At 41.8% G+C, this 18,414-nt stretch overlaps 2 protein-coding genes across 2 annotated transcripts in view; one reads left to right on the forward strand and one right to left on the reverse strand.

Moving 5' to 3' along the window:
• The window catches only part of dedd1 (death effector domain-containing 1), a 516,989-nt gene that overhangs the window by 40,849 nt on the left and 457,726 nt on the right, over positions 1-18,414 (reverse strand). The window lies entirely within an intron of this gene.
• tsnare1 (T-SNARE Domain Containing 1) overlaps positions 1-18,414 on the forward strand; it is a gene marked incomplete at its 3' end in the record, with an annotated part of 160,497 nt that overhangs the window by 28,014 nt on the left and 114,069 nt on the right. The window contains exon 2 of the mRNA XM_079561375.1: positions 5,433-5,552. Within this exon, the coding sequence (XP_079417501.1) occupies positions 5,468-5,552 (85 nt within the window). The 5' untranslated portion in view covers positions 5,433-5,467. The remainder of the gene's footprint in view (positions 1-5,432; positions 5,553-18,414) is intronic.

Consider the following 18,414-nt stretch of genomic DNA (forward strand, 5'->3'; position numbering starts at 1 on the left):
TACCAAGCCATCCCTATTCTGATGAAAGGCCAAAAATATTGTTTGCAATTTTTCTCTGAACCTTTATTTAACCAGGAAAGTCCCGTTGAGATTCAAAAAATATATTTGTCAAGGGAGCCTTAGTGAGTTCCTGCCTTTCCCCCCTTCATCCCGGTTCACTGTCCCGGAGGCACGCCTTCGAATTTCAATTTTGGTTTGCCAGGTGTGAGAATTTGTTTTCTAACACCTGGGATGCTGCACCACAGTTGGCGCAGTTATCCTCCCTACACCAGTGGGACCAAAGCCTGTGTGAAACAGTTTGCAGGAAGTGAACACCAATCTGATAAAAAGCACAATCAAAATTGAAAGCTCAAATGACCAAATGAACCTTATTGGGCTGTAGATTGGACACATTTGCCATAAACTCCAAACGGGGTCAAATATACTATTGAAGATTTACTGTGTCTAAAACAGCATATTTGGGGTAGCAGAAATCAAGGCAGGCTATTTTTGAGGGGTTAGAGGGTTTATGTTGTGTTTTTTTTATGCTGACTCCTGACAGTACACTGGGTGTTTTGCATAGGGGGCCGGACATATGATTGGTGCTTTTGCATTTTCAGTCAGAGTAATTGTAAACCAATGGAAATTTTGAAATCAACAAGCCATTGTTAGTGATTTTGACATGTATTCAGTTGCGACCCAGTGCTTTTCTGTTCTTCTTTTTTGCTTTTGTTTCCATTTTAAAATCTTGCTGCTGACTTTAAAGCCACACCGCGTAGAATTTTACCCATTAAATAAAATTGAAATAAAAGCATTTAGTTTATGACAGATATTTTCATCATTGAAGGCTCAGCCCTCCTAAGATATGACTGTACACTTTACTGGGAGTGGGTACGTCTCCAGCTCGTCTCCATGGAGATGTGACAAAAGGCAGTAAACTTTGAGATTTAAACAGGTTAGTTTTAGTTTTTGTTTTACCGCATCAGTATAGTCCAAAATGTTATGCAGTGTACCTTTAAAGGAACAGGCCACCGTTTTTCCATACGGAGATATGTTCTTACGTGAGCTTAGACGAGTCGATACGCACCTGTCTGGTCTTTGTGCGTGCCCCCAGTCGCGCAAAACGACCAAAGACGTTGCTAGCATTTGGCCTCTCCCTATGTATTCCTATGGCCCCAAACGGGGTGAAGTTTAAAGCGACCAAGCTCTTCCACGGGCACGCACACAGACCAGAAAGGTACGTATCAACTGGCCTAAGGTCGGGTAAGAACATATCTCAGTATGGAAAGACGGTGGCCTGTTCCTTTAAGAGCCTTGCATGGTCAGGCTCCCTCCTATATCAGACACTTGTTATGTCCTTGTACCCCCTCTTGGAGGCTGAGGTCTTTGGATCAGAACCTTTTGTCATTTTGTGAAGCACTTCTCTGTCTGTGAAAGGTGCTATATATAAATAAACTTTACTTACCGACTTGCTTGTTAATTTAGCAAATGTGAATCAATATTTGTAGTGTGACATTCTATCCTGACCTCTACTTAGGTGCAGGAAGATGACTATTCTAATCCTCACAGTCTTTGTTTTTTGTTCCATGAATGCATTGTTAAACAAAATTTGATTTCTTTGAATTTCCAAGCACGCATCCCGCCACATAACGTCAGGCCTATAAGCATAAAAAACCCTCCTCTCCTTTGTCCTGCCGTTGAGCATCTATATCAGCGCTTTACTGTATGCTACGTATCCTTGACCTGAATTTCCTCGTGGTTAAGTAAGTGGCCAATCTGTGGGATTTGCCGTGCCCGCGCTGACGACTGGAGTGCCGAGCGTTCACCCATGGGTGCGTGTCATGTCCTGTATGGTGATCAGAGCCACTGCAGTGGCTGGGCCCGAAATCAAGCGCACTGGAGATGTTTATGGACTGCCAAAAGTAATTAATTTCCCCACTCTATGGAAAATTAATCGGATTAAATCTTCTCTCTTGGACTACTGAAACTCCTGATATGATATAGGGAAGTTGGAGGATACAGTGTCCTGCTCAGCGGACATATTGTGATCCGAATAGCACTGAATAGGAGGTTTGTAAGGCCATGGTGTCCCGCAAGTGTAATCGCGTTGTCGTGCTTGTGTGGATGCCAGTATTTCAAGGTGATATATACGCACAGACTGACTATTATGAAATGTTTACAGTGTTATAGATAATCTGTCTGCTGCATTCGAGCCATCCTTGTTGCTGCATGGGGAAAGCTGTAAGGGGCAGTGGGCGACCACTAACACATCAACATAAATTATATGGTATAACTTACAGCAGGAGCGTGAGCCTATTGTTTATATTTTAGGTGGATTGTTATTTTTCATCTATGTTTCATCACTCTGTTTGGTGAGGTCATTCCTCTGTTGTATGTAAACCAGCATTACCACTATTGTCACCAGATGAAGGTGCAGACGCAAACCAAGGATTAGTATAGTATTCTGTATGGATGAAAATATATACAATACAGCGGCAATTTATGTCGTTTTTAATTTTGTTTGTACAGAGTTCATTTTAATAAATTGTATTTGATGAGGGACAATGCACAAAAGACATTAGTCTAAAAAAGAAGAGACATCATGTGCCAGGTTATAGCAAAAAATTGTAATTTTCACACGCAGTCCCTGTACAGGTTGATGTTATGCTTATAAAAGTTCATAAATTGATACAGAATAATAAAACATGGAAGCATTACTTCACTCACATCATAGAAATACTTCAGCCATTCAGTGTGTTTCCTTCGATAATAACCATTTGGATGCAATAAAACCTGTACTAAAAACATAGATATAAACAAATCTCAAAATACATACATTCATTAAAAAGTATAGTGAAGTAAAGTATTTCCTCCCCCTACATGTCCCAGCCGTCATGCACAAGCTTAATATAGAAGCTGCAGTTACACGTATGACCTGGGGTGGCAGTAGTGAGTATAAAATGGCCAACTTGCATCTAACCCCTTTAAATAATCATCTTTTGTATAATTATTTCAAATATTGTGCCATTTTTTAAATAAAAGTTCCCAGATCCACTGTTCCACAGTTTGGAGCTGTAAAACCTGAATGAAGCCTCACCATGAGATTTCATTTAGTTTGGACTCTGACACAGTTAAAAGATAAAATATGAGGACCCTGAGGTGGCCCTCTCAGGTTTTCAAAGATTTGAATGATTATTATAGTAGTTTAAAAAGAAGTCGTCTGATTGCCTTTTGATAAAGAATAATTAAAATCATAATTCCCATTTGTGTCATTTTGATTTAATTATGGGATTGTGTTTAAGCCTCAATCGAATTATCTGAACATAATTATAAGTTATAAGACATGAAATACCAACACAGCGAGTTTTAAAACACTTTAATAAACTGTAATATTTTTCCTTTTGTTCTGTGCGGGAGGAGCATTTGGCCACTTGACCGATACCATGTCCCGAGTCTCCTGACATTATCCAGATTTGTTGATTGGCGATGGGTCCATGTGTCTGTGGCCGCAGGAGAAACACATGTTCACATGATGAGCTGACCTTTTGCAGTATTCAAATGAGAGCCGGCGTTTCTGCTCTGGACTCTCCTACGTGGACGAGTCGTAGCTCAGACCAAGGATAGATCCGTCTTCATCATTACATTATTTAGATTTTTTTTTTTTTCTCTTCACACAATAGATGTTACGGATTGTAGACAGATATCAAAAGAGAGATTGCGTTTTAGGAGGCGGCACAACTACAAGGTTCTGGGTAGGATTTGATGCTTGGTGGGGCCTTTCTTTGTGGGGTTTCATGTTTTGTCTGCGTGGGTTTTTTCTGTCAGTGGGACTTTCCTGGTTAAATAAAATATCAAATAATTTACAATTGTTTAATCCCTGACGGCTATTTTTATGCCTTATTGTTATTGAAATATAGAATGCAGAACAATTAAATAATAATTTAACCTCTTACCCCCTCCTTTATTACCCAACTCTAAAAGCTTCTTGACTGGAGGGTACAACCTTAGGCCAGTGTAACGCCTCATTTGAAAGCTAAGACCTACAAAACTGATCTCAACAGATCTCTTTCCTTGCGTTGTTGCGTTGTTGTAGTCCATTTTTTCATAATCTTTTTCATTTCAGTTGTGCCATTTTTGTTGTTTTTTGTCCCATTGTGTTTCCTTTTTGTCATATTTTTGTTGTTGTCGTTTTTTTTTTTTTAACAATTTTTTATTTTTTTGTCACATTTTATTGCTTTTTTGTTACGTTTTTGGGTAACACATATTTTTACAGTACCCCTGATACATTGTAACCAACTAAACAATGTGATGTGCTCTGTAACAATGTGCAATGACTTGTACCTATGGGTTAGAGACACAATGGAATAATGTGTACTACCTCTAAAATCCTGCACTGTCACTCAAGAAGTTGTTACTTCGGGTCTGAAGTGCCGTGCCATGCACGAGATTAATATAGAACCTGCAATTACGCGTAAGACCTAAGGTGGCGGTAGTGAGTATAAAATGACCAACTTCGATCTAGTCACTTTAAGCTCTGACCCTAAGGGTCTTGTGTCCTATTACATGATGTACCTACAAACTACAAATACATATTATTCCACTGAGTATGTATAGGTACAAGTTATTACTCATTATTACAGAGCACATTACATTGTACTAAATTTAGTTAGGTGCATGGAAATAATGTACCTAACTAAAATTAAGTGATACCCTTTTTTGCTCTTTTTGCGTTTTTGTAATTTTTGTTTTTTTTTGTCACATTTTTTATTAATTTATTTTTTACATATTATTGTTGTTTTTGTCACATTTTATTGTTGTTTTTGTTACATTTTTGTTTCTTTTTTGTCACTTTTTTGTTGTTTTTTTGTCACATTTTTCAAGAAGATTTGAGTAATGCCCAATTGGAGAAAATGTGCTTCAGGTGAAGGTTAAGAGGTTAAATATAACTCATGTTTTTCTCCACATCAGAACTTTTCATTGCCTTATATGTTTTTTTCCAATAATGAGACGTCTTTGAGTATCTTGACAAGCTCTAATTATCTCCTAATCGTCTTCATTTGCCTGTTTTTCACTATATCCTCATTCTTTTGTCCCTCTATACGCCCACAAGCCGCACTGATCCATGTCAACTGTGATTTCTCATGCACACAGTGTTGAACATGGCACGACTCGTACAAATATAACCCTGAGCGGCTTCTTCCATCGCGTTCTTTACGGCACGTCACAGATGCCACACTGTACCATCAATATGTTTATTTAGTCTTCACTAGACTCAAGTAGGTCACAAGAACAGGCCGGTACACAGCACAACGCTCTCCGGTCTACTCGAGGGGTCATGTTTACAAGGCTATTAAACAAATCACGTCTTGCCTACTGTCACAGCCGCTACTGTGCTCCGCGTTTAGACGTCGGAACAAAGTGGAAATAAATTGCGTTTTCTGCTTCGATTGCAGGCCCGTAGCTGCCACGCCACCAACGATTAGCCACAATGTCATATGGCTCCATCGACGGAAGCTCCTTTGGCGGTCGTAACCCTTTTGGAGGTCCGACGAGACAGGGATACCAACCAGTGGGTAAGACGACTATTGATTCCTTTCGTCTTTCTTCTTTTTTTTTTTATTGTTTGGTTGCAATGTGACTTTGGGTTGTCCCTCTCTGAAACGACCGCTAGTTATTTTGGGTTTTATGGCGTCGACACATTAAATTTCACAGCCACGACTAATTGGCATGAACAAAGCGCATGGCGATGACTTTCCCCCACCTCCTTTGTCGATGAATGACAGATTTACTTTGTTCAGACGCTTAGATTTATTGTCGAATCTGCAATGTAAAGCGCACACAAGGAATGGAAATTGCGTTACTCTCAAAACGCAAGGGTCCAGCAAAACTGTGCTCTGCAGTCCAAAACAAAACACTATAAAAACATCTGAGAAGATGCACGATAGCAAGTCAATTTACAAGACAAAGAGGCAAAGTACACATTAGTCTAACCCTGCACAGCGGTAGCTATAATAGCAGCTTACCACCAATGAATATGGAGTGAATGACAGTGTAGCACCTTGAGGAATGTGTGAAGTCATTGTTAAAATGCATTATTACTAGCAGGTGGAGGGCCGATTTTCTTCATCTTGAAAAGACCAAGCGTCCGACCCTCCAATTGTTGGGAGAAGTAAGATATGATAGGTCTTTTAACACATTGAGTGCTGTGCTGGTTTTTGGAATCTAGCTGTAGAGTGCCAACAATCCAGATCATTATTCATGATATTTGTAGTACCACAGTGTATTCTATGTTGTAGCTATGTACACATGCTATGGCTCATTTGAAAGACGAAGCTCTAAGCTCTCCGTTGGTGGAAACAGTTCAATTCTACGTGCCTCGGTTACTGAGAAATCTAAGCTAAACAGAGGCTAGTTTTGATCAAAATCACAGATTGTTTTTCTAGAAATTGAGATAACGGGGGTTTTATGCAACACTCTCATTTCTGATTAATTCCTTGCTCCCACTCTCTCCTCCTCTATCCTCTCTGGATGGACACTAACGTTATGGGAAGAGGCAAATGCCTGAATATCAAGTCAATTTTCAACGACAACATTGTTGATTAAAGATTGAAGACTTCACCCGGATGTTTCTCAGCCGTCCTTGGATCGATTTTGACAATTTAAAAACTCAGAGAAATGTTAAAATCTCCACTGTTTCGATCTTTCCACGGGAAATGCCGCTCTGCTTTGTCAAACACGCGCCATAGAGCGAGAGAGAAGTGTCGGGTTTACAGCTGTTCGCTACTCAACACCAAGTCCCCTCAGACAAAAAGAGAAACGCAATAATATATGAAATGTCCAGATCGTGACTTTTCACAACTTTTTGATCATCATTTTGTTACGTCTGTTCATCACAGAGCTACCAAAATGATCCATCCATCCATCCATCCATCCATCCATCCATCCATCCGTTCTTCACTCCACTCAACTCATGGGAGTGAAAAATGAGTTTTTCTGTGTTTAGTACTCAATGTGTTAATTTTATCACAACGGAATTAATTTTGAGAGCACTCCAAAAATCTGTATAAATATCATAAAAGTCATTTCAAGTGCTGGTCTTATGACATGTCCAGTTAAACTTCCAGTAGGGCCTTAACTGCCCTGGGGAAGTCTCTCCTTCTGGGCCCTGAGAACCCTGAGACAGGCAGAGGGAAGTATTTCCATAAAGGCAATGTCCTGGGTAGTCCTATTCTTGATGCGAGTGGAATAAATCTGCTCAAGAGAAGGTAGGGGAGAGCCAATAATCCTCTCTGCAGACTTGATGACTTGTGGAAGGGCTTTCTTGTCATCCAAGGAGCCACTAGAGAACCACACGGTGTGAGCATGCTCTCGATAGTGCTACAGTAGAAGTTGGTGAGGAGGTTCTTTGGCAGAGCAGCCTTCCTGAGGGACTGCAAGAAGAGGAGCCTCTGCTGACCCGTCTTAACCAGCTGCTTGTTGTTTGTACAGCATCACTTTATACAAAGTACATCATTTATGGCCTAAATGGGTGTTGGGTGCACAAAAAATTAAGGAATTTACTGTATTTTTCATATTTCTAGAGTACTTTAACAATTCTGATCTCTGGTTTGTGTATTAATATTGCTCAAAATCATCTTTATGGCCGAGAGATTCTATAATGGAGGGCCATTGTCATTGATTTACTCTAAGATGTAAGAACCTTGCTTTCATCACAGCTCTTGCAGATCTTGGCTTTATTGTCTTCATGCATGAGCAGCAGGGTGGGGTATTAAACATCTTCATATTTGTCTTGGATTTAGAATGTTTGTTGATGTTATGGCAATATTTGACTAAGGCTCTTGAGGTGATTAAATATTTAAGATGCTGGATTAAATTTAGAGTAACATCGAGCGCTGTGCAGGCAGTCGCTGAATGAACTGGTTTAAATGAGTTTAATATGGATCTGGGAGTGATCTGCATAAAACCATCTTCATAAAAGAGTCAGTATAAAAGTATCACTGCGTAATTTTAAACAGTCAATCAGGTGTCGGCCATCAACAGACTCTTAATTCATGCAAACATGAATAATTCACGCAATCAGCGGCACATGTAAAACACATGGAGTCACTGACCTGTTTTTGTTACCAATGTGTTGACAGACTTGGCGATAAACTTCAGGGGATTGGATGCATGTAAAACTGTGGCTTACAAGGTTTGACTTTTGGATTGAATTTGATTCTAATACAAGGAGAGCCCAAGCCCACGATGTACATTGCCATGACCTGAGCATTGTGTGCTGTACTGTGGATACAGGTTTTCTCCGGTCTACCATCTTCTCAATTAAACACCCATTCACTGGACAGCAAGGCTAACTTCAGCAACGAATAGCCATGAAACAATATTGACTTTTGTGTGATATGTTCAGAAAGTTCAGCAGCTTGATGACCTCGCTCACCTCTGAGCACTTTGTCCATCATGTGTTTCTTTACACTTTTTCTGTCACAAATCCCTGCGACTATATGATCTTCAGCTGTGCCTGTACGCTGAAGTTGATGTGAAGCTGAAATTCAGCTTGACTTAAAATTTGTCATTCGATCAAAGATTTTGTCAAAATTGCCGTGTAAGCCCAGCTTAATGGAGACAAGTATCATGCCAAATTGACTCGTCTAAGCTTTTAACATGATTTAACATTTTCTGTGATTGTATTTATTAGCGTGCTTCTTTTAAATGTTTTTTGGGTGGTCACTTAAGTCCTTGTGACCATATTCACGTGACATAGGTCACTATTAAGACCACCAGCTGGCACTTTTGAATTTGAATGTGTTCCCTGACGAAGACCACGCTCGTGGTTGTAATGTGTCGGCATTCGGTGACGTCCCAGTCAAAGTAAGTCAAAGTGACTCAAGTAAAGACTCAAGTTCCTCCTTCTTCAAAACACTTAACATGTTCTACTTGGATCCTTGAAATGAACCTGCAAAAATGTGTGATTGATCCAGAGATGCGCTCATTGTTTTATTCTTTATTCACTAATATAACATTGTTCCCTCATCAAAACCTGGAATAGTATTTCAATCTTTAATCCTGTTCAGTGTCGTTTCTTCATTTATTGCAATGGTAAAAAAAAATTGTGCAAGCATGTATTCACAGTTCAGTCATTCTCAGAGGGCACTCTAGGCCAATTTGAAATCCTGATCCTGAGTCTCACTCCTTCTTTTAAATATATATATTTTAATACATTGCAACATTGGTTGCATTGGTTTAGTGGATTTTTTTTGAGTCCATAATGGTCCTGCAGAAAGCAACTTTAAAAAAAAAAAAATGCTTTTGTTTAGCTTTTCAGCTAAACAAATTTGAGACCTACACATTTCTTCTTCTGAGACACTGAAGAGGCACCAAGAGCCCCCCACAACTGCAGCTCAGTTGAGGCGTTTCAAGAGGCACAACAGGAAACAAAAAGGGACAAATGAGGAGGTATCCGGGCGAGACTCACAACTGAGCCGCACATGCCTTCTACTGTTCTGGCTAATGTACATTCACTGGAGAATAAAACAGATTGTCTGCTGAGCTCTGCCCAGAAGATTGTGAAAGACTGTTGTGGAGCAGAGCGAGCTGCACAGGAGGAAGAAGAAGGAGAAGGTGGAGCTGACCAGTGCAGGACACCACACTCCGAAACAGGGACACACCCAGGAGGTGGTGCAGGTCAGGTTGACCCACAATGATGGCGCGGCTCAGTCGCAGCGGCTCAGGACTAACACCTGAACACAATTTCGTTGTATGGTTGTACAATGACGAAAAGAGCGCTTACTTACTTAATTACTCACTTACTGACTTGTCACAGTTTTTTCAGGTCGAAAATGGGTCATCTATTATAGAAAACGCTATCTCAATGGCCGCCGCCTGGGCGCCGCCATGTTTATTTCCCATACCGACTTTGAAGCTAAGCAGGGACGGGCCTGGTTAGGACTGGGATGGGAGACCGTTTGGGAACACCAGGAAGCCTGGCGACAGTAGTGAGTTTGTGCGTGGTTGGTGGTGGGTGCTGATGTGCGCCAGTAGTGAGTTTGTGCGTGGTTGGTGGTGGGTGCTGATGTGCGCATAATTGTTCTGCAACTTTGAGCGTCTGGAAAAGCGCTATATCCGCGGCCGGCCCCCACGTGATGGTCCCACCAGCCGCGGGCATTGACCACGGGTCCATATGGACCGCGGTGCTGCTGTCCGAGGACAACCCGCCGTCACAACAACGCGAGTGCACGACATCTGACTGCCGTGCGTGTGCGCGCATCCAAACAGGGCGATGTGTTCGCGTGTGTGCGTGTGTGCGCGCGCGTGTGTGCGTGTGTGCGTGTGCGCGTGTATGTGTGCTCGCGCGCATCCAAACAGGGTGATGTGTGTCATTGTCACTCACCGCTAACCTGCAGACGCTCCGCACAGGTACAGTTACATCCTCAAAAAGACATCTGCGCGTCTTTGTTTAAGTCTCTCCTGCAGTGACCGAGGCTGTGGTTCATTATAGATCCAGGCAGTATTCCGTCTCTAAAGCTTTGTCTCCGAAAAACAGTACACGCAAAACATTGCCCAAAAGCCTCTAATCACACGCGCTGCTCCGACTGATTTCTCCTCCGTGTGAGTCAAAGCGAAAATGAAACTACCAATTAACGAGCGCATGGTCTGCCCTGCGTAGTTTTTTCCTTTTTTTTTTTTTCCTGCTGTACCATTTGTTTTCTATTTTGCTTTCACGTATTGTGAGCCCAGAGGTACATTTAATTCTAAAGCAGCTTTGAACGCATTGCCAATTTTATTGTAAAGTTATAAATACTGTCTACCCAGGATCATTAGGCTATTTCAGTTCAAAACCTACTTATTATTTTTTGGATTGTGCACTACCGTGATGCACCAAACCACGGGTCCTGCACCGTGAACCAAACTGTTACAGCTGAACCCCTAATATTTATCCATAATTATCCCACTGTCTCTTGGATTCTATTCCCTGAGTTTAGCGAACATATTGTCGTTGTAGTATATAAGAAAGGAGCACGGGTGCATCAAACACTCCAATTGCAGATTGTTTGAAATTATTTTTAGCATTCATTATTTTAAACATTTGTAGTGGCCATAGTTTTTGGACTGGGTTGGGAACCACTGGTCTACAGCTGAACTGTGTGACGGGTTGGACATTTCTTTGTAATCACTCATAATCTCAGAATATCACATGTGGAGACTAGCGAGGCCCGGCCGAAGGCCGGGTCTCAGCTAGTTCAGATATAACTGCGAATTGTCAATTGGAAACAACAGGAGTGCTCAGTTTAAAGTGCATGTTATACTGTACATTAGATAAAGTTTTCACCAGAACATAGAGTTAACACAAATATAATTAAGCTTAGTTTTCCTGGGTTTGACATGTATTGCGTTCCATTACTTCTGTACAACCATATGACACAATATGTAGGATTACATTCTTTAATAGAACCAAATACAATTTCCGGTATGTTTTTATCCTGTACCGCAAAACTTTCTAAACTTTTCCGCTTTCCAAACATGCTTACACGGTATACACAAAGGATAATGAGACCCAAATGTCTCGTGGGGTGAGTGCAGCTGTTTACGCCGCCACAACATGTTTTAGCTGCACTTTGCTGCGTTTACACATAGGCACGATGCGTTACGAATGGCATTTTTTCGTCATTCGTGACGTTCGTAACATGACTTAACGCGTCTTAATGGGATTCTTAACAGAACGCATCAGTTCGTGACATTCGTGATGTTCGTGGAGAAAGTTTTTGTCTGTCAAAAAATCTTCCACGAATGTCACGATTCACCCTCTGTTCGTGGAGTTCGCAGCGGAGCGTGTCCTGTCGTGATGAGTCGTGGCGCTTCGTAATTCAGCGTGAGGGCATTCGTAGAGCATTCGTAGAGCAGAATCACTGTTTTCACGCACAAAATTGATGGAAACACACGCTACGCCGAAAAGTGCATTTTCGGACCTGCAGCAGCAAAAGAAAAGTCAAACAGACTCGGCCAGTCCGCGCTCCAGGCCCGGCTTTTCCTCCTCCTGTGGCCGTTCCTCCTGATGTTTAGGAGCCAGTCCCTGCCACCCCTATTGCCCCCCGCTGGAGAACCCCACTGTTGTGTATTTGTCACGATTTTCCCCGCGTTTGTGGGGAAAAAAGGGACAGTAAGAAGTGCGCCTTTACCGCAGTCCCTGAATGCATCTCGCACGCTGCCTCCACTGACCAAAACAACAGCGCGTGGTTCCAGTAGCTACACCACAGATAAATTAAGGCTTATTTACAACCTTAGACACGTAAAACAAGCGGCGGTGGGCGCGGGGCAGGTGAAGACAGGCCTGTTTTTGTGGATTATAAAGTTTTTCCAGCTGGAGCTGAGGACTGACCAGACGAGTGAGAATCATGGATAAAGAGGTTTAAGAGCAGCAAGTTCGACGGATCCTCAGATGATCGAGTGCACAGTGAGTGTAGTGTTTTTATGCTTATTCTGTGGAGTAAAGTCAGCCCAAATTGTGCGGCTGTTGCACGGACTTAATCTGACATGAAGCGCGTGCGTTTGTTGATGCGTTTGCCCGTGTTACACATTGACAGGAGGTTGAACTGGTGTGACTGTCCCATAGACTGAAAAACTATTGCTATTCTTCAGTATATGGACAGGCCCGACGATGAGCTGGTCTATTTTGCTTTTTGTTTAACCCGATTTTGCGAGAGCCCAACGGGTCAGGGAGAGCACGGCGGAGCGAGATGTCCCTGCTCCGCCTCCACCCCGGTGTGCGCGGCAGGCGGTCTTCTCCGCATTCGCCCAATTCTTGACAGATTTTTGACAGAACGCGACAATTCCCAATAACTCGCAGCAGCTCGCAGCAGAACGCAACAGCTCGCAGCAGCACGCAACAGCACGCAGCAGTGCGGGACGTATATTCGTGACCGTGCGTAATAATTCGTGCCATTAATCGTAACACGCAGTAACAGGTCGCAACAGTTCGTGGCGGCGCGTGAAACCTCTGCCCCGAATCACTCACATTCGTGATCCTCGGCCACGAATGTGGATTCGTGGCATTCGTGACTTGTCGTCGTTATGTGTAAACGCAGCATAAGTTACAAAAACAACAGCATAGAATTGGCATCCTTTTTGCTTTGTATGTTACGTCTTGAACTATAGGTGAGCGATCCAGACAAAAGTGAATGGAGTAACATGTTGTGTGCGATTTGTTTAGAGGTCAGCGCTCAGATAAGGGTTAAGCAGTGTGCGAATAGCAGCCTCATTCGATTTGATCCTCTCCGTGCTTTCATTAGCCTCGTAATGGGTTTGGAGCAAGGCAGGGGCCCCCAGGCAAAACGTGTTCCCAGCCAAACGGAGGTGTGCGCTGTGCAAACTGTGTCTTTTCTGTGTGAAGGGAAGGGAGGAACAAGCTGACAGATGGAGCGGACTTCTACTGGAGAGGGGTACAATGAACTAATGCTTCATGTTGTGGGCAGGACGGCAAGCCATTTGGACAAACATAGGAGCATCCATGTGCATCGGAGGGGAAGAGATGAGGTTTTGTATTCAAACTGCATGAGATCATAACACTGGCAGGCAAGACTCCGCACGGGGGAAGGAGGCAGACATGAAGACTGTGTATTAATATTGTAATTTGTTTGAAGGGAGAAGCCACAATTGATGTCAAAACCATGCACTTAAATAGTATTAGAGGATGCAAAATGTAATATTTAAAGTAAATGTATCATATAAAAGGAGCTTTTTTGAGCTCCTAAAGAGAGTTATTATGCAGAATTTACTTTTTGGGGCTTTTTACTATGTTACAATATGGAAAGTGTGCAAGTGTTGAACAGGAAATCACAGCTAAGGGAGTATTTGAGAAATCTCAAACTAAGAGTAATATAATGATCCAGATGTGTTTGAAAAGTATTAGCGACTACCTACAAAGGCATGATACCCCCTCTTGTTATAAAGGTGTTCTCTCATCAAAAAAAAAACAAAAAAACAGTCACATAACACAGGAGTGAAGGGGAATTTAGAAATCCATAAGCAATTTGCATACAACAGGCAACGTTTAGGCAAAACTTTGTGTGAAAGTGACTGAAACTTTATTTTGATGATGTGCTTATGTTTACATTACTTTTTGTTATTACTATTTCACTCTTTAAAGTGGACATATCATGCAAATGCTTAAAATAGACTTAAACACATTATTTTTGTGCCTCGGCATTGGTATTTTAAGTTCTACAATTTGAAATTAAGTTTCTGTAAGAATTAAATAGTAACAATGAAACACAGGCACTTTGGTTGGGGCTCCTCCTTCTGGCACCTGTAGGAATAACTCATTAAAACGTAACTTTCAGTTTCGTTTTACTGTGTGGTTTACACAGTGTGATAAAAACACTTTGAGCAGAATGGCTCAGAACCAATATAATGCTGGGCTATGGGATAATGCACAGGACAGTTTTGGGTTTTAACAATGACACAGTTGACTCTGTGCATAACCTCAAATCATAACAACGCCGCCCAAGAAGTGACTTCCTGTTTCGATCCAGCACAGCAAAATAAAAGCACCATCTTATTCATTAGTTCAGCAGTTAATTAGTTCAACTTTCTTTCTGCCTAACTATTAACAGACAAAACACGTAAATGTGTGTATTTAATTATATTCTTGTAATGTTGCAAGTACCTGCTGAACTACTCAATGAGACGAGCTGTGTGCTTTTATTTTGGCATGCCGGATTGAAACAGGAAGTCACTTCTTGGGCGGCGTTGTTATTATTTGAAGTTATGCATAGGGTCAATTGTAACCAAGAAGTACAAAGCGAAGCGCTGACACCGTGGAAGAAGAAACAGCTGGATTTAATATCCGTCTTTGACGAGGGGACAACGTTACAACAAAAAAAGTAGATTTTGCTTGATATATGCAGTTTAAAATATACTTAGTCAATATTTCCCCTTATGAACTCTAGTCGAGTCTTTTGCCTGCGTAGTCTGTTCAAAACTACAGTCCGTTTAGAGGGAGAGGCGCATGATGTTATACCCGATTGAATTCAGAGATAAAGATATTAAATCCTCTGCCGCTTCAGGCCCACATTACATTACACAGGCTGATATCAGAAGTGCGCCCTCAGCATCAAATTTTCTCAACAACGCCTTGACACTTTTTATGTCGCCGCTTTATCCTCGCGCAGTTGTGTTGACAAAATGAAAACACCCTTATCTTGTTGCTTTGTAGTCTTGTGCAGCCGCAGAATGTTTACACCCGCCGCCACCGCTGCTGACATCCCCGGGCGGCTCCCACAAGTGGCACCGATCACCGCATTCAAGGCGCAGAGGCGAGGTGACAAGAGGCAAAGCTGACATCACGCGTGTGTTTTGTCTGCAAATTGTCATTTACTGTAGTGGGCTGACAGCTAGCTTTTCGTTTCTCCTCTACCCGCCATTGTGAGTGAGGGAACGGGGTACAGCTTTGATCACTTAGAAGTCTGGGGAAGTCTTCTGAAGAATGTGCTGGGAGTGGGGAGCAGCTGTGATGGGATTTATGGCTATCAAATGGGAGCCGGATCTCAGGGATTGGATTGATTCAAAGAGCCGCGCAAGCATTTTGAATTCTAAATCTGTGAATATTCTGGTTTAATAAAGGTCAATTAAATATCATGCTGAGACCAAGCAGCTGAGAGGTGATGTTTTTGATTAAAATTAGCCAAGCTTGCTAAGTGGGTTCTAATCTTTGAAATAAAACCATGTTAAAGGAATAGGCCTCCGTTACGGTCCGTTGCCCGTTAGGGCTGGGTGATATGACGATATTAGACTGTCTTACAATCTCCAGAGCTGACGATCTGTCATTTTTGAGGGATTGTTTTATCACGGTTTTAAGCACTTCTGCACAGTTGACTCTTTTCACTGTCAGTGAAGCAAACCCAAGCCGCTAACTTTCTGCTACGTAATGACGGACGCTAATGCGAGTATTTAGCAGCGAGCCGCTCCTCTCCTCTCCACAATCTAGAGCTTTAAACCCAGCGTTCTGTCTCTATTTCAGCAGTATTTATGTCTTTGCCCCCTAACGCCACTGCTGTGCGCAGATCGCAGCGTGTGTTTCTTTATTTACCTGGCACATGTGTGAAGAAGCGAGTCTGTCCTTCGTCCTTTCAGCTCTGTCGGGCGCTGCATCGTCTCATTTGCTTAATTTAAATCTTGGACCCGGTTCACAAATGTGCTGTTTATCCATGTCTTTGAAAAAAATATAAGACTTGTCCAACTTTGGTGAATTACTTGGTCAAGTATTCATTTTTCTAACATCCGGTATAAGCAGTTTTCCACAAGTTTGACTGTTGCTGTTAGATCTATTTTTCTATGTTTTGTGATGTTTTTCTTTAGGACCTCCCTCGCAAACAATATGCCACATCTCAAGGGGTCATCCGTCTAATAATAAACAAATCGAATAAATAAATAGATAGTTCAAGATTTGGTGGCAGACAGATTGTGTCGATCTGATCGTACAACACTGTGTCTAATGTCTGTGCTCTTTTGAAATCTTTTTAGTTTTAGCCATTAGCTTCAAGACATAAACACTTACCTCAACAAACACAGAAGAAGCCTTAAAATATTAATAATCCACCAAAGTAATTTTGAATATGTATTTATTTGTGTGACACAGTGCTAATCCCTCATAGGAAAATACAGGGAATAAGACATGGCTGCCTTCGGAAAGCGTTACTTGCTAACTTGTTCACTTGGGTACATTAGGTCTTTCCAATATGAGTTAAATCCAGAGCGTTCACGCTAAAGACTCGTTCCAAAGATCCAATTCTTTCATGCCCATCACCTCTTCTTCTGGTGGATGATGTCTGGGTGGGGGGTACAGGCACAGAAAGGGTGCGCTTGTCAGATTGGGCGGGTGTAGCTCAGGCAGATCTGAAGAGGGAGCTCACAGAATGATCAAAGCCAGGTTAAGTCTCTAATAGAGCTGTCGTTTAAGCTAATCTCTTCCTCTCCTCTGCGCCGCTGTAGCTCTCAACCCCTCAGCCTCCCGGAGATTTGGAATGACGGAGCCAAGCAGGTTTTAAGTCAATATTTCCTGTGTGTTGTTTCAGACGAAGAGGCGGAGAAGGAAATGTTTTGGGCAAGCATGGAAAGGATTAGGGAGTACCTGGAAACTGTTATCAATGATTTAGCTTGAAAGAGATTTGAGAGAGACATGAGTGTTGAGGCTGCAAAATGAATTTCAATGAAATGGAAATTGCAATTTTAATGGCGGCAATTGTAGCAAATTGTAGAACTGTATTGTGTTTTAGATAATATGCTGAGCTCTAAAGAAACACTTGAAACTACAGAGGGCAACAATAGCATCTTTGTTAGTATTCGGCACATTGAACAATTTGCAGATGTTCATTAACATGTACAGTCAATATTAAATAAATAAATACAAATCTAACTTGTCTCCCCTGGGACTTATCCCATATTACCCCGTAGTTTAGATCTCTACAAACATGTTCCGAGCAGTGTTGTTTTTGGCAGCCCTCTTAGTCTTAGTCGTCTTTTGGACTGAAATGCTTTTAGCTTTAGTCACATTTTGTAATGCACTTTACAAGCCTGTGTTACCAAGTGTCTCAAAGCGCTACACAGTTGTCATTATTAATTGTCATTATGGTGGTAAGCTACTGTTGTAGCAACAGCTGCCCTGGAACTGACGGAAGCAAGCCAACCAGTCTGTGATAGTTTTAGTCCAGTTTCAGTAGATGGAATCTCAAATGGTTTAAGTCTAGTTTTAGTCAGTTTCATTTTTAAAAAAAATCATTAAGTATTAGTATTTCAACATATACATTTTTACAAGTATTGGAAATAAGTATTGGAAATTGGGATGAAGGTTGGCTGGCTGTTCTGAGCTTGTGACAGATTGCACCACAATAGGCAGAAACCTCATTGTGATCTCAAAGCACCGCTCTGTGTCACATGTGGGTGTTCTCCCGCTCTCCCATTTCGGTCTCGTTAATTTAAACTCATAAATGTCTTGTCATGTTTTAGCTGCCAAAGAGCTATGTTTAGTTGTCTTAGTTGACGAAAAGCAGCATTGGTTCTGAAATGCAAGCACTTCTTGCATTAGTCATCCATTCACATATCTGTCTTCTCTCAAGTGCTAATGACTGAAGTAATTTAAAATGTACACTGTGAATAGAATAGAAGTTTAGGGAGTACATCACAGACAAATCACCCGCACAAGTAGAGTTGCCGATGATGATGGAGAGAACGCAATAGATTTGTTTTATATGGACCTGATGAAGGTCAGAGTGAGCAAAACATTGCAGCAATAAAAGCTAAAAGTTAAATATCCTCCTCTCTAACGCACCTGCCGCCTTCTTAGGTGTGCAGAGCTTCTACTTATCATTATTTTCATATGGATCTAGAAAATTCCGAAGAGGCTGACAGTTCTGGTGGCTGCACCCATAGGAGACAGGAATAGGGTAC

Source organism: Gobius niger (genome assembly GCF_951799975.1).
Source record: "Gobius niger genome assembly, chromosome: 8".
In the NCBI taxonomy this organism is placed as follows: domain Eukaryota; kingdom Metazoa; phylum Chordata; class Actinopteri; order Gobiiformes; family Gobiidae; genus Gobius; species Gobius niger.